The sequence below is a fragment of the Cylas formicarius genome, unplaced genomic scaffold (genome assembly GCF_029955315.1).
Source record: "Cylas formicarius isolate icCylForm1 unplaced genomic scaffold, icCylForm1.1 PGA_scaffold_6__28_contigs__length_40554024, whole genome shotgun sequence".
Classification (NCBI taxonomy): Eukaryota; Metazoa; Arthropoda; class Insecta; order Coleoptera; family Brentidae; genus Cylas; species Cylas formicarius.
In genome coordinates this window covers 28,995,460-29,017,435 of record NW_026844347.1, presented here as the reverse complement: position 1 = coordinate 29,017,435, position 21,976 = coordinate 28,995,460, and the positions used below count along the sequence as shown (strand labels likewise).

General features: G+C 34.9%; 1 protein-coding gene across 5 annotated transcripts in view; it reads right to left on the bottom strand.

Annotated features, from left to right (window-relative positions):
* Positions 1-127: 127 nt before the first annotated feature.
* Positions 128-21,976, bottom strand: part of LOC132704034 (Ca(2+)/calmodulin-responsive adenylate cyclase-like) — a 108,712-nt gene continuing 86,863 nt past the window's right edge. Inside the window, exons 8-24 of one of the 5 annotated variants that reach the window (XM_060673656.1) lie at positions 20,101-20,387; positions 17,237-17,381; positions 14,289-14,471; positions 11,396-11,401; positions 10,375-10,452; positions 9,216-9,299; positions 7,824-8,009; positions 6,648-6,926; positions 6,320-6,591; positions 6,030-6,270; positions 5,466-5,847; positions 5,106-5,411; positions 2,972-4,841; positions 2,415-2,541; positions 2,333-2,353; positions 2,020-2,278; positions 128-1,931 (exon numbers count right to left, since the gene is read on the bottom strand). In XM_060673656.1, the coding sequence (XP_060529639.1) occupies positions 1,597-1,931; positions 2,020-2,278; positions 2,333-2,353; positions 2,415-2,541; positions 2,972-4,841; positions 5,106-5,411; positions 5,466-5,847; positions 6,030-6,270; positions 6,320-6,591; positions 6,648-6,926; positions 7,824-8,009; positions 9,216-9,299; positions 10,375-10,452; positions 11,396-11,401; positions 14,289-14,471; positions 17,237-17,381; positions 20,101-20,387 (5,061 nt within the window). In that variant the 3' untranslated portion in view covers positions 128-1,596. Of the gene's footprint in view, positions 1,932-2,019; positions 2,279-2,332; positions 2,354-2,414; positions 2,548-2,971; positions 4,842-5,105; positions 5,412-5,465; positions 5,848-6,029; positions 6,271-6,319; positions 6,592-6,647; positions 6,927-7,823; positions 8,010-9,215; positions 9,300-10,374; positions 10,453-11,395; positions 11,402-14,288; positions 14,472-17,236; positions 17,382-20,100; positions 20,388-21,976 lie in introns of all 5 variants that reach the window. The other 4 variants (XM_060673651.1, XM_060673653.1, XM_060673654.1 and 1 more) reach the window with 4 other exon arrangements.

Sequence of the window (21,976 nt, the reverse complement as noted above, 5' to 3'; positions counted from 1 at the left end):
TCGTAAGAATGATGATTTTTGGATTGTACTAATTACTTTATTTCCTATTGGCGTTTCAATAACGGTAAATTTAGTTATTAGACTGAAAACAAGAGCTCAAAAATTTGATTATATATTTGCGTGTACTAAGCACTCAATAAATAATTAAAATATATTAACATAGTTACATAAAAAATTTTACATATAAATTTAAGAAAAATTTCAACAGAAATGAGTTAGGAGAAAATTAATTAACATCTACGAGCAATAGTTGAAATATTATTCATAGTAAGTGCGCTGTATTTACACCTATAATATCACCAGTAATAATATAAATAGTCTGCTAGTGGTGATCACAGGAATTAACATGTTTTAACAAGTCGCCAAGGTTTGCAAAAAAAAAACCGATTAACATGTACAAAAAAAAATGAAAAACTAAATTTAAGTACACAACAAGAAAAATAAACTGCAATTGCATTGCGCTATAGGAAACAAATTTAGTAAATCAACTATAAAAACAAAAACATGGTTTAATGGAGTCTTTTTAATACTTGTTTATAATTTTTTAAAAATTTGAAAGATCCCGTTCATAGCTTTTCTATTATTATTTAAATTGATCCTTTCCAGCAATTTAGGTGACATTCTAGTTCTGTTTCATCAAAACAATTAAATTTAGGTCAAATGAACAGTTCTAATAAGATTTGCTTCAAGCCAGTTTGATATGCAAGTGGGTTAATTATTTTTGAATCTGGAAAAATTATGAAAATTATATGCAATGTAAGTTAAATATATAAAATGTCAAACATTACTATTTTTTATGTAGTTAGTGCGCAACATACATGTTAAAAGTTTAAGTAAATATTGCACTTTACGCCGGTACTTGCTACTAGATATAAAAAAAAACTATTTGAGAACCATGAGATTTCCAAAGAACCGGTGTTAATTGCATTTTGTTTTAAATAAGGAAAACATTTCTTTGGCTTTTGATTAACTGAAAATTGGGCAATAGAAATATAACTCAGAGAGCTGCCTAACAATAATAAATCCTATTGTAGAATCACAAACTTCAGTCCATTTGTATGCCACTAAGCAGCAAATATCTAAACATCAACACATGACATTTTGGAAATACACAATCATACTGAAAATGGACCTCCTTCAGGCACATTTCAATATTAATAAGAAGGAACGCACATGCCGTCGTTATCCAATTATGTACAGTGCTATTAATGTAAAAAGCATTCAGCTATCTTTAACTGATTCTGTGCTTACTCAAACAAAAAATGTACTGATCATCACAAAATTTCGTGCAAATGGATTTTGAAGATTTTATTTCCTTTTTTTACATTGTTTTTCAATTATTGCTTCAGTGGCTGTATTTTTAGCGAATGAGAAAATAAAACCGCCACCAAAAATGTTTTCCCACCATTCCTTTCAATAAAGATAAATTTTATTGTATCAAATTTGATATGTAACATAGCTTGGATAACCCGCCATGGCATTATTAAACCGCAAAATGGAACATACAGAATTTTATAAAAAATATTCGAAGACATGAAACTCATTGTTCAGAAAGTCATGTTTCACTTAAAATTTCTCTTTCCGCATTTTAGAGCGTCAGACGTCACTATCTGGATCTGTTTCGCTTCGAGGTTGCCCAAAATTTCGCGTAATACTCTCACTCATTGACCTAATGTTCGCTAGATGTACGTCACTCACAGGCACTGAAAAGTAATTAAGTCTTTCCAATTCGGGAACGGCGTTTATATCGTCGTCTGTTCTATAACAATTATCATATTCCGAGTCATAGAGGGCGCTCAACGAATCTAATGACATCATAGCGTCGGAATCGAATATTCGCGACGACGCTCTTGAAGACATGCTAGTGTTGTCGTCCATATCACCGTCGTGGTTGTGATCATTGTAGGCTGAGTTGACGTCACTGAGTGCACCTAACAACATCAAAATGACAAGCTTATTTGTAAAAATAAAGCAAATCAAAAATATTTATTAGCAGTAAACAAAAAAACTTCTATGCACCTTCTGCATCTGTTAATCCAGCTTCGTTAATCATTGAGATGTTTTCCAAAGCTGGATCATCTGTGGTATAGCCCGTAGATTCTCTGTCATTTAACAGTGGTTCAGAAGCTCCGCCGTCTTCATCTTCCGACCACTCTGAAATACTTCCTTCAGGAACAGCGCTGGTACCAGTAGGAGTATGATTCTCAATCACTATGCTGTCAATATTTTTTAATTTCTCTTGTATTTTCTCTTCCAGAAGCCTCTTGACTTCCAGTTCCTATAAACAATCAATATTCAAGGCTACAAAGGGTAAAATGTGAATCGCTAGTACCAGTTCTCTTTCCAATGATGGCTAGAGAAAAACAAATAATTGGATTAAGGTAGGGAAATTGGATACTTATTGTGAAATTTACCTTTGCAGCTTCCTCTTCCATTCTCCTTTCATCTTGTTCAAAGCTTTCTAAATCGGTGTCCTCCTCGCGCTTTTGAATTTCTGGCATATCACAGTCTAAATCCGGTTCTTCTCTAGGTCGTGGGGTCCTATAACTTTCAGAATTATAAACTAAACTATATTATACGTGGCAACAGTTGCTTGTTATTAAGCTTTTTATATTGAGCGACGAGTTGGCAAAGTATGTATTCTGATTTTTGAACTTTATTTTAAAATGAAATTTTGACACCAAAAAATTTATCGGCAAAATAATATGAAAGTACCTGGATATGATAAGTTGAGGGACTGATTTATTTATTATTAATTACAGGTGCCTGAGCAAGCAGCATGGGCTAGTGTTAGTGAAGCATTCAGTTCTACCATATTGGTAACATACAAAGCTAAATGGAAAAATTATTTGGCGCTGAAAATATAACATAAAATAAAATAAAATGTAGGGTACACTATATGTGTCTTTGTATGTTACCAAGTATTAAACTCCATTGTGGTTTTTAGTTTTCTTGATAGTGAATAATGTACCTGTCGAGAGGGGACACCTTCGGTTGTTTATTTGACTCAGAAGGTCCCGGTGACGCACACCTCTTAAGTGATCCCTCTTTGCTGCTTGCTCGCGTGGGGGACATGCACTGAAGGGTAACACTGCCAGTAGGATTTACTCTTAAACCTAGAGCCAGTGCCTGAATCGCTGCTAAACCCACTTGATGGTTGTTATTACTTGGAGCGTACCTTACTAATGGCTCCAATGCTAGATCTTTGTTTTGCTGGTGCAGTTCAAGTTTTGGAGGTATATTTTGAAGTAAATTCTGGTCGTCAAGTAATTTCTGAATTTCTCTCTCAAACGGTCCTATGGAATTATCACAGTGTTCAATATTGGTAACTTTCAGGCTTGGAGATATCTTATCCCTTAATGTAAGAGGCGATATTCTCAATTTTCTCAAATCTTTTTTATCTGTCTGGCAACACCCATCTTTTTTTGAACTTTTCTCGCTATTTATAGTGGTTTTCGTTTCTTCTTCTACAAGCATTTGTCGAATTTCTTCCGCCTCTTTAAAACTTGGAGATCGTTTACAATTAGAAGACAACTTGTTGCACTCTAGTATGGAATCGCTATCCGTCCGAATACGTTTGTTATCCAAACTTCTTTGCTTAAATAATTGCTTGTTAATCCCGCCGCTATTTGTACTTGCGATTCTCGCAGAAGTTGACTTTTGTCTATTTGGATGACCAACAAATTCAAAACTTGCACAGCTTTCTCCACGGTAACTTTCTTCCCCATCCAAAACTGGCGGACTCGTAATTACTGAAGAATCTGCGGTGTTGCAAGTTGCAGCAATAGCTAACACAGCATTTGGAGGTAAGTTATTTCTCTTAACACTTGCTCTATCATTAGAGTTGTTCCTCAAAGAACAGCTGGGTGGTATATAATCTAAGGAAGCCCTTGGGGATACTTCAGGGGAAGAAAGTGGATTGACTTGAATGTCTGAAGGGAATAAAAACTGCTGAGTGTCGGCCGGCAATGGAGGAGACACGCAAGGTGAAGCATCAGCGTCGGTGGTTCTACTATAACTTTCGTCTGAACTACTTATACTGGGCGAGTGATTAAGTGAACTAATTTCGTCTGCCGAAGAATGGATTCTCTGGGGCGCTGAAGAACTGTAAAGTCCCCCGAGACTTTCGTCAGAGTAATGTCTTTGCAAAGGACTATGCCTATGGTGATGAGGACTCTTTCTGTGCAAAGGACTGCTACTATGTCTTGCTTGAATTTTCCCTCTTAATAACTCTGGCGTATGTTCCGGAGTGGCCTTTTGCGCAAAAATGGGTAGTACATTATGTCTGGTCAATGGTGGACTCTGCTGAACATACTGCCGAGAAGAAGGCATTGACACGGGAGCCTGATTTTTACGCTGATGTCTATTAGGAGATTCCTTTCCTGGGGGCCGCGGCAGAGGTTTCAAATAGGGTTTTATGTTGTCCATCGGCACAGGATTTGATGTTATTGAAATATAGGACTGCTGAGGACGCGGCCAAGGAGGGTTATATTTCATATCCGGAATTTGTTGTTTCTGATTTGGCTGAAAGTGATTTTTATGAGGCGGCAACGGCGGCGGGGGTAAATCTCCTTCGTGGGTCATCTTCTTTCCGTTTCGATTACCCCTGCCTACGGGTGCAGGGAGCAAAGGTTCATTTTCGCACCCGGATAATCCCTGATCCCTATGCTGAGTCTCCCTTAATGGCGGTAATCGCACCGCATTTCTACCGCCATTGTAACCATCTTCACGGGAATTGGATCTCCCCTGTAACTGCATACCGTGTTTTGGTCTAATATTATTATCCCCGCGATGCAACAAAGCCAGCGGTGTAGCGACTCCGCCATACATGTTGTTGATATCTGTTAAAGATAATTTACTAATTACGAGTAATCATCTGGAAAACTTTTTGTAAAGTAAAATTATGTAATCATATTAAAAATATTTTTAACACTATTTGTTCATCATTCCAAATTCTCCACTATTAGTGCAAATAATGATAAAATTATATTTACACCAAACCCGTATTTTCATAAGGAAACGGGTATGGTGTGGTGTGGGCATTGTGTAAGATGCAGGAAACGTGAAGGAAACAATTGTTATGCAAGTGTTTTTTTGTTACTTACTGTTGCTGTTATTTGAGTTTAATCGAATGTTGTTTAATTCTTCCACTCTCAGTGTGCCCGGCTGTTTCCTGTCGACTAAAAAGTAGGTGGTCATGTCGCCTTTACCTTTGACCTTGACCTTTCCTCTGCACTGAAACTCGTACGGATGATTCTTAAGTACTTGGTATACTTCTTCCGTCACCTGGGTGTGATTAGGCAAACCGGTGGAGTCCATACGACTAGCCACGTTCACCGTATTTCCCCAAATATCATATTGCGGTTTTCTAGCACCAATAACACCAGCCACCACAGGCCCTATATTAATGCCTGCCAATATTCACAATCAGATAAAAGTAATAAACTAAACCTGAAATTACTCACCTACTCTAAGCATAAAATTATTGTACGAGTTCTCATTAATATTTAAAAGTCTTTCTCTCATCGCAAAAACAAATTCAACTAAAGTCCCCAAATGAATGCCGGCTGATGTTTCGTCATCGTCCGTTATTCTCTGGTCGGGCATCAGCCCCACTGCTGCCATGTAAGTGGAACCCACCGTCTTAATTTTATCGATTGCCTTAAACCTTTCTTCGCTAAGTAAATCGTCGAAATCGGCAATGATTTCGTTCAGCAGACGCAAACATTCGACGCCTTGGTTGTTGCCGTCCAGTTCGGTATAAAATTCGTGGTAGTTTGTGATCGATGCGAAAACAACGCCGACCCGTGAATAGCTTTGATGGTACAATTCCTGTGATAGAGTATTCTGTAAGAGAATGTGCGTAACTTTATAGTTAACGGGCGGGTGCAGCCAACATCTAGACACATCAATTATAAGATATAGTGTGTAACGAAAACTGACCGATCAAATCAAATAAAAAACGAACATCTATGAACGGAAATTATAAATGTTGCCCGCACGTGAATAAAACAGCCTAAGGGTCTTACCATGTTATTCCGAAACTGGTTGTCGAGGAAATGAGTCGCGACGTGGGCGGGCAATAAATTAAATAATATCCTTTTGTTGGAGTGTTGCAGGGCGTCCATTTCTCGCTTCTCTTCGTTCGCCTGGACCTGCCATAAAAAGTCTAAACGGGCCGTCCATTCCACTTGCCTCCCATGGAGGAGGACGGCTAGCACAAATATGAGTACCTCGACAACACAGAGTACGTGGGCAGGTATGACGGAACTATAAATATAAACGATATTCGGCTTTTCCAAACTGAATTGTTACATACCTGACTCTGATATCGTAACAGTCGAATAGTTCCTTGTGAGAAATTTCAATAAGGAGTATGTAAATAGTAGACATAACCATTAGAAGGCTGGTTTTGAGCAAAATGGGTAGTCTTAAAAATATTGCTACAGCTAAATATCCGAGAGCACACGAGAGCACGATATATTGAGGCAAAGGACAGGCTCGGTGGTCACTTTCCATTGGCAAACCGGTATCGAGTGTGACGTTCAGTGTTGAATGGGATATGCATGGTTCGTCTGATATACACGTAAACTAAAAATTCGGTATTAAGCCGACAGAAGAGCAAATATGGATGGACCCGAACTTACGACGTTCACTTGGGCGACGGTGTAAATCAAAACGATCGTAAATACCGTAATGGCCAACCGTAGTACAAAACTATGGGAGATGTCCCACAATATCCACCTCAATCTAACGGCCAGCAAGAGTATTAAAACGGCCGAAATCCATATAAAAGCAACCAGAAACAGTAAGAGTAAAATAATGGTTCTTGGTAGCACCGTGGCTTGCAGTATCCCTAGGAACACCAACAGCACTAAAGCGCACGCCAGAGTTGAGCTGTAACCCACATCTAAATCTTCATGGTACTAGAAACCAAAAGCTTGGATTGTATTAATTAACTTTTTGAAATAGTCGTATGAACTGTTAATGTTAGTCTTAAAGACCGTTACGATATTTTCTTTACTGGTACACTGGTACACATTTTTTCAAATAAAACACCCTGTATGTTATTTAACATTTTGAGATCATTATGAAAAATGAATTAAAATGGAACAATGTAATAAACAAAGTAATAAATTTTAATTATTTTTTAAATTTTAAGCACTGAAAGCGCCAAGTGTCGAAGTGCGAAGACTTGGTGAAACTTTTGCACTGTAGGAAATTCAACGAATTGTACCCCTAATGTGGTTAAAGATTTACGGTAACTATAACATCGTGAATATTTTGCCATACTTCCCCGCATAGCCCAAGCATCTATTCGAACTGCAACAACTCATGATTCCGGCATAAAACTGCTTGCCAAACACACAACAATAATTGAAAAATAATCGTTAAACAATAATTGTACAATTATCGTTAAACAATATGACATTCCATGACTAATATGTCAAATATGCCAAAATAATGTGATTTTTAGTATATGGGCAGCATCCTATATAATTTTGACGCTAATTTAATTTTGTATTTCGAATTTGAAGTAATATATAAGTGCAAACTTCAGCCAAAATTTCAGAAGCAGTGAACCAAGGTAGAGACTCTAAAACCTAAGTAACCAAATTTTTAATATACATTTATATTTTCGGTTCTCTGTAAAATTCTAACTTGTCGATAGAACTTCTATTTTATTTTCAATATACTGAAAAAGGTCAGAAGTGATGAAGAATATTCCTGCTTTGCGAGCATACAAACCGTTAAAATATTCGAAACGTGTAGAGCGAAGCAGTATCGGAAAAGTAAAAGGAATGCCTGGCTCAACTACGTACCTGATTTTCTTTGTTTCTGTCTTTGAAGCACAAGGTAAACAAACTCACGTGCGTGGATTTTTCTCTGTCGATACTTCTGGCTTCAATCGCCTGGGCCAAATATTTGTTGACCCTATTCGACGGCTGATGGTAAACGCTCGAGTGCCGCTTTTTAAAGGGTCTTTTGAACTTTTCCGTTACCTTATTCTAGAAAACGCACAGAAAATTACAATTAAAGGAGACATCGTATCGATCCGAGTGCCATAATACAGAGTCGCAGTCGGTAGGTATATAAAGGTTAAAAATTGCAAACAGCAAGATATAGTTGTGATCGCAATTTTCCTCTATCAAATTTCGGGCAAAAAATCCAATTTCTCTTCTAGAAATATAGAAGATAGATCTCCAAGTTATTAATTTCTCCAACACTATTGGAAAATACCTACAGACCGTCAAGCAAAAGCGTTAAGGAAAAGGGACAGCGTTGCTAGAAAAGCGGAGAAAATAATCAAACATCGCACTTTAAGCATTTCGGGTTCACAACAAAATCAGGTTATCTCGTTAATAGGTAAAAATATTAGTATACATAGATACCTATCGAACGTCACTTCTATATTTTCTCTCTCTTTTTGTAGTTTCGTTAGGACACAGCTTACATTCACACAAAAAGGTCTCGAATTCGGCCGATCAGTTTCAAGACGTCTGTTAACATCGGTTGTTAAAAAATACACTTTAAAAAGTTATATAAATGTATCTACCAAATACTTAACACGTTGTTAATCAAACTAAAATATTTTAGCTTTTAAATAAAAAATATACTGATTATGACTATTATTATATTTGACCATGATTGACAAATACATTTATACCACCTGAAAGAATTAGCAAAAGAGTCGAAGAAGAAAATATCAGGTCAATTCGAAGTATGTTCCGATTGAGTCTCTCCGTCCGTCTATACTTGAAAACAAACAATGATTATATTGTCTTTTTTTCTAGTATAACAATACACTACGAAGGAAGCGACCTATCCCACAAGTATACCGAACTAAAACGTACACCAAGATTCCGGTTTTGTATATTTTGGCTATGTTTCCTAGCGGAGAGCAAAGCAAGCAATTCGCATGCTTCCAATTTCATCTGATAATTTTACACTGCAAATTTCAGAAGGTCAGTGCAAAATTGTCAGTGGCAAACTAATGAATCATTGGCAAAAAGATTTATTGCCGCAATCTATGAGATTTTGGCAGATACTACAAAACTAGGGAATCGTCGGGGCAACTTAGTTCTAATAGTTCCACTTCGAATGACACAGATATGTCTGAGAGATATTTTGACAGCGATCGTTTCGGGCAGAAGAAAAAACAAGTGAAAAAATGCCAAAAAAACGTAACCCAAAGCCAGTGAGTATTGACTCACGTTGCTGTCTGAGGCTGAGGTGGTTCGATTTTGCTCTTGAGAGGGTGAGATTTCTGCGTGGAGCACCCTTTGTAGTTCTAGCACCTACAAGCCACATTAGACTAACTAATACACTTAAGCAACGTCCTGTTAGATACGACACTTACTTTTACGATTCCCATATTAATTTTTGATCTGTTGATAAACCACTCGATGAGTGTTATAAAATTGTATATCGAAGAGCAATTCGTCATCAATTTCGTAAAAAAATGGTATCCAAGAATATGTATGAGTAATAGGAACGTCATTGGGTATTGGTCAGATGTTCCAGAAACATTCTCTAATTTTCTCAAATATTAATTTAGCAAACATCAAATTAGCCTTAAAACCAAAACTAAAAAAGTACCACCATTGTCGATTATTGTTTAGTTTGAACGAAACAGCTAGAATTGTGAACAACCACTGTTATTGTTATGTCCCTTTGCATTTAAAGTGTATGAAGTTTCAACTGCGTTCAATATGTAAAAAACATTTTTTCCTATAATTCTCTTATTTTCATAAAAAAAAAACAATGCCCATTAATTTCGAAAATATTCCTATTAAAATGGGTTCCTTCTCTGTCAACGAATTCACTTTATGTCAACTAATATAGCAAAATGTCACGTTGACGAGTACATGGTGGCTAATCGTTATCTATCGTCAGACCTGAAAATGCACCCCAGAAATGATATCTCTCTCGTATTCTCCTCAGGGAATCGTATTACTGAGACGAATATTATCCATATCCAATAGTTTATCCGCTTACGGATAAGCTTCGTATTTTAGTGGCGGCTACTTCGTTTAAAATGTAGATAGATATAGATAAATATTTCGAGTTAGACCATTTAAGTGGTTTATAAACAGATTTGCTTTAGTCCAATGTTTCGTATATACTTCACCTTGCGAAAAATAAACACGTTTAATTTCGTTAAATGGACAAATTATAAAAAACGGGCAAATAGAAAATTGTAAGCTCGAACCAACTGGAACCATACCAAACGGAAACCACCAACGCTCTACCACCAATAATAACTATAAGGCAACATGTTTTTCTATACTAATCTAATTCGTGGCACTATCACAAATAATGAACAAAAAGCAGCTTAATATTTTTATTTTTGGGTAATTATGCCTCACTCACTTTACTACAAGATTGGTCGGCTTGCGAAGGATCACCTGAGTAAGGGTCTGCGTGTAGTACCCTCTGCAGGTCTAGCACCTATAAGCCACAGATATATCACCAAATTTTACAGTTTATCAATTTTTTATGTAATTATAGTGATAGTGAGTTACTTAACTGTGTGCAATCCGGTGCTTTGCTTCAATCTCCAAATGTTTCAGGTTTTGCAGATAATTTTATTGTATTTTCAAATTGATGAATAACAATTTTTAAATTAAAATATTGGAAGATATAAAAACACAGTAAAAGGTCAAGGAAATATTCGAAAAATGTGCATACCAGTGATGCTGCAAGCCAAGCAATTAGTGAATAATAATGATTCAAAATGAATTGACGAATTTTTTGGATAAGTAATGAACTTAACAATCACCTAATGACAAATAGATAGTGAAGTTCTTAAACCTACAATTTAAAGTTCAATGCTTATTATGTTGAGATTTATTTGAAAGAAGAATGATTTACAATTGACACAGCAGATATACCTTTTTTAAACTACTGTATATTATCGACACCCTATAAAAGTTGACACTATTGTTTATGAATGTAGGAGAGTTTAGACAATAAAACTTTGTGAATTTTTGGTGCTATTTTTACCAGATTCTCGTAAAAAAATATCTGCAAAACCAATAAATTTTAAAAATGCACAAATCAACCATTCCATAAATTCAGTGTAGCTTATAGGGGTGCATAAAAGTTAAAAATGAACAAAAACATTCTCAACATTTCGGTTCCATTAAAAATAGTTTCAAACTAACTTCGGTGATGCTGGTGGACCATCAAAAACTCATTGTCTTGAAAAATTAATTACGTTTCTGCGCAAAAAAAAAACAATGAGTTCTTACTGTTCCAAAACATTGAATGGTGGTATTCGGTGATCAAACAAAGGAATGATTGTAATGGTGGTGAGCAAAAAACTTACCACAAAAAATATCTTGGCTACTCACTCAAGGTTAGATTTTGTCGATATAGAAGTAACACTTACCGCGTCCTAGAATGCAAAACGACACCATCATGCAGTTTTAGAATAATAATTAACGTCAGGCTTTTACATTAATTAATCAGTTAATTACGTTTATGTTTATACTACCGGAGGATTAAATTATACTACGGAACAATTCAAGAAGTCAAATAACTTGAAAGACCATTTTTTGTGACTTATCCATACTGATGACTTTTTTTCCGTCATCGCAATTCGAATGCTACTTGATTATATATCATATATTATTCTGAATATAAAAGATCACTCGACTTCTCAGGTTGCTCCAAAATGAAAATACAATTTTAACAGTCATATACGAGTTCGAGCATGCGCAAATTAGACTGCTTTAAACTGTAAGGTGCATCGGGGAGCAAAATCGGAAGCATCTACATAAGCCTGCGAGAAAAAAATCAAAGTAAACTAAAAGTTATCGCGAAAAATTACTGCCGATAAGCGCGGTCAACGAAACTTTAATGGCTGGTGCAATTTTCCCATAACCCCAAATATACATCATAAAATCATTTTCATTTCCGCGATCAGCCAATGGCTTCGTGCTTAAAACACTCAAAAGCGATATTAAGCACTAAAAATAGCGCCAATTTTGTTCGCGTTATCAACATAAACGTGTGCAATTCGATATAGTCCGTGTGATGGAATTCGTAAACTACAAAGGGTGCGTTAACACTTTTATGGCTTACAGACTTAAACAAATCGCCGGATGTATTTTCAGTGAAATTAAAAGAATACGTGAGAAAGTTATAGTAAGTAATTTTGTAAATATTAGCCGCAAAATACTATCCAAACGGGAGTTTCATCTTTTAATTTCTGTTAATTGCCGTATTACTTTTTTAATTTTAACACGGTTTTAGTTTTAAGGAAAAAATTATTGTATGCAAAATTATTTTGATACGGTCTAAGCAAATAAGGCCTATTTCGCTTCCAAGATGTTATATTACTACGACGTTTCGACCCTAAGAAAGATCATCTACAGGTTAACAAAACTTAGAAACTGGAAGAATTGTTAAACGTAGTTTGTTAAAATTAATTTAATTTATTAATTAAAATTTTTGTAGTTAGTGATGTTTGCAGTTGCAAATTTTTCAGTTGATAGTTCAGATTTTTGATCTTCCTTCATTGGGCGTTGTCGTTGACCTGAAGATCTAACGCAAGATGATTTTATATGTTATTGGTAAATAAGGTTTTTTTGGTCTTGGTCTTATTGTCACAACCGGTAAAGCACCTAGTCTTATATATATATATATATATATATATATATATATATATATATATATATATATATATATATATATATATATATATATATATATATATATATATATATATATATATATATATATATATATATATATATATATATATGTATATTCATTCTATACTGTTAAAGTCATTTTATCTCAAACAGATCCGACAAAACAGACAAGTAGATATTTTACTCCAATGCGTAAACATTTTTTACTTTTTGATATGGATTTCATTTAATAAGAACATTTTACCACTGAAATACAAAATAAAATAAATGTCTTTCGCCGGCAGACTGTAAGCTAGATAACTCTTAGCCAAACCGGTAAGCGACACTTGCATCTCAAACTAATTTTTAATAGGTACCTTAAGAAATATATATTGCTGTATATTTTTTGAGAAATTAGTTTTTTTTGTATTTTAACATAAGAACGGGTTGTCTAAAATATTGGTGAAATTTTGTTAGCAAAACTAATAATAAGTACCTGAGTGACAATTAACGAAAAAGCGAACTACTGGTTTTTAAGAATTAGTATTAATAAAGTTTGTTGTTTTATTCATTAAAAAACTTATTTAATAACAAATCATTTTAAATTTTGATCCGGTACTGTTTTTTATTTACTTATTTTACTTATGTGGGTAACACATGCTTATTTAAAAAAACAATATTGTCTATTTCGCAAAACCAATAAAACAAAACATTATATATCCGCTAAGGGCGCACCCAGTCGGATAATGTTCTCATTTATTATTTATTAAATTTAGTAGATTACAGAGAACAGAGAAAAATAGCGAAGACGTCATTTTAAAAAAACTTATTTTTGGCGTTATTCAAAAGTTTGCGATGAATGACTTGACAAGTCTCCTTATCTGCTATAATTGTAAGCTCTGTACTCGACAAGGGAATGGAAATAAAAAAACTACTGTTCTTTTTATGAAAATAGTCAAGGTTTGTTTAAGTTTGTAGAATTACTGTAGTGCTTTTTTTATTTCTAACGTGCGGTGCAATTTTCGAATCGCCTTTAATGCCAATTCTGCAATTTGTCAGGACGCTAGTTGCACTGTGAATCAAATAAGGGAAGCCAACTTGGGATTCGGCCACGCGATAACTATTACTAAGAGCAATGCCAACAAATATTTAAAGAGTTAAAAAAATGAGAGGCATTTTAACTTAACTAAAATTGGTTTGAGGCGTGTTCTGCGTAGGACACGTAATATCGAACCCGCATTCATTTACAAATTTGCCAACATCTTCCAATTTGATGATCAATTCTGAAATATTGTTATATATCCATGCAGAAAAGGTGCTGGAAACAATTTTTGAAGATACGTGTTTCTCCCCCCTTTCTTGGATAGTATGCTTTACTATATTACTATAATATTATTAAGCTTATTTTACATAATAAATTGGTACACGGTAAAAAAAAAGTGGCGTATTTAAGCAATTTGAAGCAACGCATGATCCGTTGAGTCAGTTTATACAATGGTTGTATTATGTATTGTCAAATTTTTTGAAAGAAATGTGAAGTGCATGGCAAAATTGAATTTCAAAACTCATCATCAAATTTCGCACTACGCAACGGTTGACCTAATATCGTAAAGGCTTCACCAAAGATTCTTAAATGAAGAAACTGACCTTTCTGGTAGTGGTCGCCTTCAGGTCCGGTTGCAACGTCATATTGCTGAACGGCACCTCCATGGAGTATTTGATCGAGTGAAGTAGCTGGACCACGACGTTGGAGACGTTCTTGAAACTGAGTTTACGTCGCTGGGCAGCGCCGAGGGCGGACCGCACCTGCAGCGTGTTGAACAACAGTGGCTGGAAGAACATCGCCGGGGGCCGGAGGGCGGGGGCGGTAGGTTAGTCACATGGGGTTAGTAATGACGCGGGGGTAGTGTGTGTGTGCGTGTGTGAAATGGCTTTTGCTTCAGATTCGGATCCGGTCGCGATCCAGTTTGTCACGAACGTATTAACGTATTAACGTTATTTTTAAAAATATAAAAAAAAACGTTGAAACATGTAAAAAATAGGTATAACTTTTTACGTCTGGCAACTAGTCCCTAAAAATCTTAAATTGCGAATGATGCTCATTAGGGGACCAAAGATCAAAACTCAAAACCCAATATTTAATATTTCAAGTGGTGACACCCGGCCATTTCTTTTAGACGACACTAAACGCGCGGAAATCATCTTGACGTCATACCGCTGACTTTCGATCGATTCTCGGGTTACAGGCTGAGAATTATATTATTTACGTTTATTTTTGGCTCTTGTAAAGTGTGTTTGCATTTAATCTACGCCAATCTGTATTTGTACTTAGTGTGCTTTACATGATAATAATGGAAGCAATACAAAAAGAATATTACAAATCGTGCCACCGTGTTTGAGTACAACCCGTAAAACGTCAGATAAACTTTTCTGAAAATAAATGCCGTCGTTTTTTTTTAACATTATGTTCAGGTCTCACTTTAGCCTTAACCGTGCAAAAATTTTTAGTTCTTCGAACTTGCACCCATCTTACTGCAGTCTCCATAGGAATGGCTTTTTGATACTAAACACAAGAAAACAAAAGCAAGCGACAGGATCAAGATTAAAAGTAAAATTAACATGGCTTCTCTATGCTACCGTCCGGCTGGTGCTTAGTCTAACGGGTCAATTGACGTCACAACCGGTTGCAGCCAATGACAGCGCGTTTCAAAGATTTAAATTTTACAATTAATTGCTTATATTTATTACAAACAACTACGAAATTATTTTTTTGTGAACTGGAGTTCTTTTAAGATATATATAAGCTTACTTTATAAGCAATATTTTTTACTTTAAAATTTTCTCATGTTCCTTTCTTGCCACTTAACCGATGAAGCTCTACTATTCATCAACTAGTATAATGATTTAAGTTATGTAAACAAGACTAGAAAAAAAAGAAAACACATTTTCGATTTAAAGTGGCTATAACAAAGTAGTGTAGTTATTGCGAGTGAATTATTACAGAATATAAATTACTATCCATATAATTACTATATAGACTATCGCAATGCTCAGTCTACGATACATGTGTCCAAAAAAGGAATCCAACATAAAAATTTAAGAAGTAGTTTTTGATTTGATTCACTGCAGAACTAAACATTTAAACAATATTCCCAAAAAGGACGTTGTCAAAGCCAATATTGAAGACGTTCATTTATTTTTGATCATTAATGATTACTACCAAGCTATATCGCTCGATTTCTCCAAATTGAATACGATATTTTCGAAACAAAAACAAGGGCAAAACGCATCCCTACAGCGCAGGCAATTGCAAACCCAACGGGCAAATTTAAATTCGTCAAAGAAACAGAATCATATCCAAATTATACGAAGCAACTACAAAGCGGATTCGCCCATAAAGCGGAACACTGTGACTTACTCCGACCGCCAATTCATTAAGTTTCCATTTAACAAAGTCTCCAAATTGCATTAGAAATTAAAAGCCCAACGCGCCTTCAAATTAATGAAGCCATTTTTTGCATTTCGTTCATAGTTATCAGCTCGAAACGAATATTTGCTGATAAGTCAATTACGGGTGTGTGTCACTGCGATTTCACCAATGGGCGATGTTATTTTGTTTGTCTGAATAATAAATAATAATTATTATATATATAATGAAGAAAATGTGGGCTTTAGGCAAGATTTAATGAAAAACGATTTCTTATCTCACCGACTTATCGGAAAATGTCTTATTATTATTCTTATTAGTCTTCTTCAAGACTAATAAGAATTAAATACATATCCGACTGGAACTATAAATATCCGCGCGTTATGTGCGGGTGTATATGTATATATATTTCATGGCCCACCTTTTTCTTATAACGCGGAGAATAATTCTTATTTATCTCGTAGAAAAGAATAAATTTGTCTAAACTCCGGCAAGATTTAAGCGAACTTCATGATTAATTGAAGTTGTATTCAATCATATTTAAACGAAAAAACATAGATAGTCATAAATGGCGCCGAAGATTATTCTTGATGCACGGGTGTTAACGAAGAGGTTAAACAAGTAAAGGACGTAACGAACAGATTGATGAAAATGATGGTATTATACGGTAAAGCTTACCAGGAAATTATACAAGGTAGTGCTCAGTGGGATACAGACATGCGAGCAGTTACAATACATATTAAAATTAATACAATAGGAAACAACCGACAAAAACATTGGAATGTTGAAACTATAAAAAGAACTGTATTGGCTGAAAATTAGTCAGACACTTCTTAATTACTCTTCTTAAGTCCTCTACGAATGCTGAGATGTTGAGAAAAACGAAATCATTATAATATATCGTACAACAATGAAAAGTGCCTATAGTTCTCAAGGTACCAAAAAAAAAACAATACTAGACAAACCATATTAAAAATTGATTAAATACGTTACTAGGTTACAGTACTACTTTACGCACTGCAAACCTTAAGCAAATGGCCCTGATTTTTTTAAAGACATACCCAGAATATTTTATGTTTTGTTCTATTGAACGTTTTATGACTAAACGTAAAGACTTCGATTATTGTTATCAGTTTTTTCTGTTTTAGATGTCAAACTTGGCAAATACCTTCCTCCTCCTAGCGGGCGGAACTATAAAATATGTTGTGACGCAATGATCGCGCAGGTACTGATTCCTGGATGCTCCGTTACCCGATTCAACTTCGTATTCCCCTCCCAAATAGTCCAAAGTAGCTTGAGTTATATGCACCCTCCTGGAAAAAAAACATCGGCATTAAGGGATTTATTTTCTTGCAAAGTAAATAAATCCACAAAGGCCAAAAATACCGCAGACAGTATTTTCGTAGATCGCTCGAAATGGCAATAAATCATAAACTTTCGCGAAAAGTTAAATTCTGCAGAAAGAACAATACAAAAAGAAAACTACGGTTTTTCTACCAAATCACAGTTATGTAATATTAGGTTATGTTTTTCTGCTCCCTACTCTAAAAGGTAGAATAAGATTTCGTTCTATGCTTTATTAGTTTGTATGTGCTTTGTGTAGATTTAGGAGTAATGTTTGACATCTGTGGTTGGCGCCTCTGGATGGCAGACTGCTCTCGGTTTTTTTTACGTCTCGGTTTATTTTAAGCTTTTAGTATAACAATTTTAGATTACAAAAACATATACGTATACAGATATAAATCAAATATAAAACAAAAAAGACACACTGATGGTACACCCATATATATAATTGGACATTGTAAAAATACTTTTTATTTTAAGAGAAATCAGTGGCGTACTATCAGTGTTTGCCAAAATAGACAGGTGAAATTCTGTACGTCCGCCACTGGTACAATATAAAAAATCTGTAATTTTTGGTTGATATTTACGACCATACCGCGACAAGCAACTGCATCGAGCAGTGAAAAGAAATTTCACTCACCACCGTCACTATAGATTATGTTCCCGCTTGTAACTTTAATTGCAAAGATAAACTATCAATTATCTATATGAAACACGTATTAAAACGATCTTCTAGATTTAATGGATAGGTAATTATGGTGGTGGGTTGAAACGGTTAACGGTAATTTATCTGGTTGAACGCCAATTTTATGAGTGTTTTCAAGTGACTAATAATTTGCTCGATCTAGCGTTATATGGAATGCCGAAACATTGTATGTTTCGACATATTTAACTTAATTGAGTTTAATTAGAATTTACATTATCAAATCAAATTCCTAATAGTTTCTTTCTACTTAAGCAATCTCATGTTGCTGTCTTAACACACCATTCCTTCAAGTGTATGGCGATACTGAACTCGTCTAATTACAAACATGTTTTATACAATGCTATGACTAATAGTTTTATGAATTAAAAAAAAAAACAATATAAAATCAATCAAAAGTTATGCAGACGTCAGAGAACATCAATGGACAGCCATGGAGTGCTTGATCCCGTCCAACCAGCAGTTTCGTCCAAATGATTCTGAGAAACCCATTGCCGTTAAGTATATATTTTTTCTGTGGACTTCATTAAAGAAAACTTTTTCAAAACTAATACTAACTTCCTTTTTATCTTAATTACTTACGTATTGGTAATACGCCAATGTTTTATTTTAACACAATATAGTATATTATGCAGCAAGTTTGATAAACATCGCTTTAGCCACGAGTCTCATTTGGCAGGAGCGGAGCGAGTGTTTAATAAGCGAGTGTCTGAAGAAGTTTATCAACGCGTGTTCTATGACCAAATTTTGGGCACATTTTTGCAAAACAGCACGAATATATTCACTGAGGGTCTAGTGACTTAACCGTCATAATTGACAGATGTCAAAATATCATCCTTAAAGTAACGTGATTAAAGTAACGGAAACGGCCGAAGTGGCTCGTGAATGTGTATAATGACGTCTCAAAGTGACTCTTCATCAGTGCTTAATTAAAATTAAAAAATTGAATAAAAAGCATAAAAAATTCTATTCAACAGATTCGGAAATCGGCCAAGGATTTCTTGTTCGACTGAAATAGAGCCAAAATAAGAAAAACAGTTGAAAGTAGGATGTAAAATTTGTTTGCTTCAGCAATAATAAAATATGTTAAATTGTTTAAAATTTTTGATGATACGTTTAAGCTGAAGCTTGAGAGTTCTTGTCTTTAATGTTTCAAACTCCTTCCAGCAATGTTTATATAAATCCACGAATATAATAATACTCTGTTTAATTATCTTGTAACTGGGATTTTCGCGACAAAATTAAAAAGAAATCCAATAAAACTGCAAAAAGAACTCGTTTGCATACAATAGGTTACATTCGAAAGGTAAAATCACTAATTGAGCAAAATTTTCCTTCTGGTTCAACTCATATTATTATATTATTCTAATGCTAGACTAATTAAACCATAATTAATTAGTATTTATTTGGCAAATTTGTACCTAAATATTGCAGCTGAAAATATTCAATCCGATAACATTGGTAAATTCCATTACTGGGACGGTTTATATAGTTTTGAGATCGGCTCCGCAAACATTTATGACGCATAGAAAGGAATTCAGCAAGTAATCCTTATAAGGCCTGATCTGGTGTAAACACATCTGAAGGCGAATTAGGAACATTCGGGAAACGAACGAATGAACTCCAAACTGAATGAAATCCATATTGAATTGCGCGAAACAAAATATGGTACTGAAGTAGCCAGCCATCACTTAAATTACAATACATACCTATCATATAACCTCAAAGCTGAAAATGCGAAGTCCCGAACAAACGAAACGCAATAACAGAGGTTGCCTAATTTGGCTCCAGGGCCGATCAGAAAATTGCAAAGCATCTACCGATAGTACCATTACAGGATTGCAAGAAAATATAGAAACCACTGCCTTAAATCGTTGTTTTTTAAAGCAGGTTACAAGTGAGAACTGTCTTTTGATATAAAAAGTATGGGTTATATATCCGAAGACGAGAACGTAAAACACATTTATCGTAATATCCGTTCTTACCCAGGCTCTCCACCAGCCTCCATATTATTTGCCAAGGTGACATCGTTAGACCACACGTCATATTGCCACTTCCTAAGACCCAAAACGCCACACAGCACCCTCCCGGAATGTATCCCCACACGCATATTAAGTTGCACGTCGGTGGCTTCTACAACGCTCGCGATCGCATCGATCATATCTAAACCCATTTCCACGGTGCAATGGGCGTGATCAGAACGAGGCTCTGGCAAGCCGGACACGCAGTAGTAACAATCGCCTAGGATCTTAATACGAAGACAATGGTTATCCTGTAACAGCAATATTAGGGGTATTAATCCTTGAAATTAAAGTTGATACACCAACAAGACGCATGTGGCATCAACATCGTAATATCTAATTTCATTTAATTTAATGGATATCAACTATTAGACTACATCTGAAAAAAAAAGTGAAATACATAGATAATTTATACAACGCTTCTCAGAGTTTATAGAGTGTGTAGATTTTTGAAAGCTTACACCATTTAGCCACCTCCAACATTTTCCTGGCACACCTCTGGTTTTTCCCATGCTGTTTAATTAACCGACATATTTCTGCATTAGTAGCACGAAGTCAATCGATTAGTTTTAATAATGTAATTCCTATAGGTAGAATATATCTGCTTCGGTGCCATAAAAGAAAATATTTGAGTGATAAATTGACGCCTTTGGGGAAAATAGTCTGGCTGAAATTTATTTACGTTTTTGGTACATTTAAAAAAGAGGCGGAAAAAACTAATCAATTTTCTTTTGCGTCAAAGGCGGCGCAGAAACGAAAATCGTACAAAGTTGTTTCTTTTTGCTAGCTATTCAGAATCTGGGATCGCGGTTTAACGTTATATTCGGAGAAACACATTATACGGGAAAGATGTTTGAGGTATCAAGACTCGTTTCCGTACTTCCAGACAAAATTAATCTACATAATAGTATATTTTCTTTCATTGGCGCTGTTATATGGGTAGTTTTAAATCCTTTTATATTATGGAAGTCAGATGACATAATATGCCTTTTATGAAAATTTCTTTAATATTCTTTTATAACTCGTGTAAAAATAAAAGAAAGATAAAAAAGAAATAAAGGACTAATAAAAACATCATACAACAGAGCACTAATAATATTTTATTTCTGTGAGGGGTAGACAAGATACTTCTTATTCTCTTTTAATAAAATAGGGATGAAAAATGTATTAGGATTTATATTTATATTTCTTATTAGTAACGAATATGAAGGAAACTAAATTAATTAGTACACATGTAACTAAAGAACATTTCGTATTATAAAGTATTACCAATCTATGATTTTTAGTAGTTCATTGAATTTGGTAACGAGAAGTCATGTTGTTCTCTTGCCATTGGTGGCAATACATTGGTGGAGGTAAATTGTACGGTTGAACTTACTTAAGTAAAGCGTTAAAATTGGTATTTGACTCGCAGACGTCTTATAGTTTGTAATAAAGGTAGCCATCATTTATCTTAATTAAATGAAAGGAGGGCAACACAAACGGACAACTAAGCAACACTTAGTAACAATAAGTTTTTTGGAACATTTTAATGACGCTATATAAAGTAAACTCCGTAAAATAACGTACTTCACTCGTCCAACCAATGGATCAGGGAATAATAAAATGCCTTAAGACATATTACCGCAGATATATTTTGTATCGTTTGATCCAGTCATTTGAAAATAAGGAACATTTTAACATCACTATCCTAAAGAAGTACCAAGTTATTCTGAAGCGCTTTGTGCCGCTAAAATTGTTGCAAATTTTTTACATTCTACTGATAATGTAACTGATGATATGCGTCCTTGTAGGTTAAGAAGCATATCAAGAATATGAAATTTGTATTAGAAAAAACAAA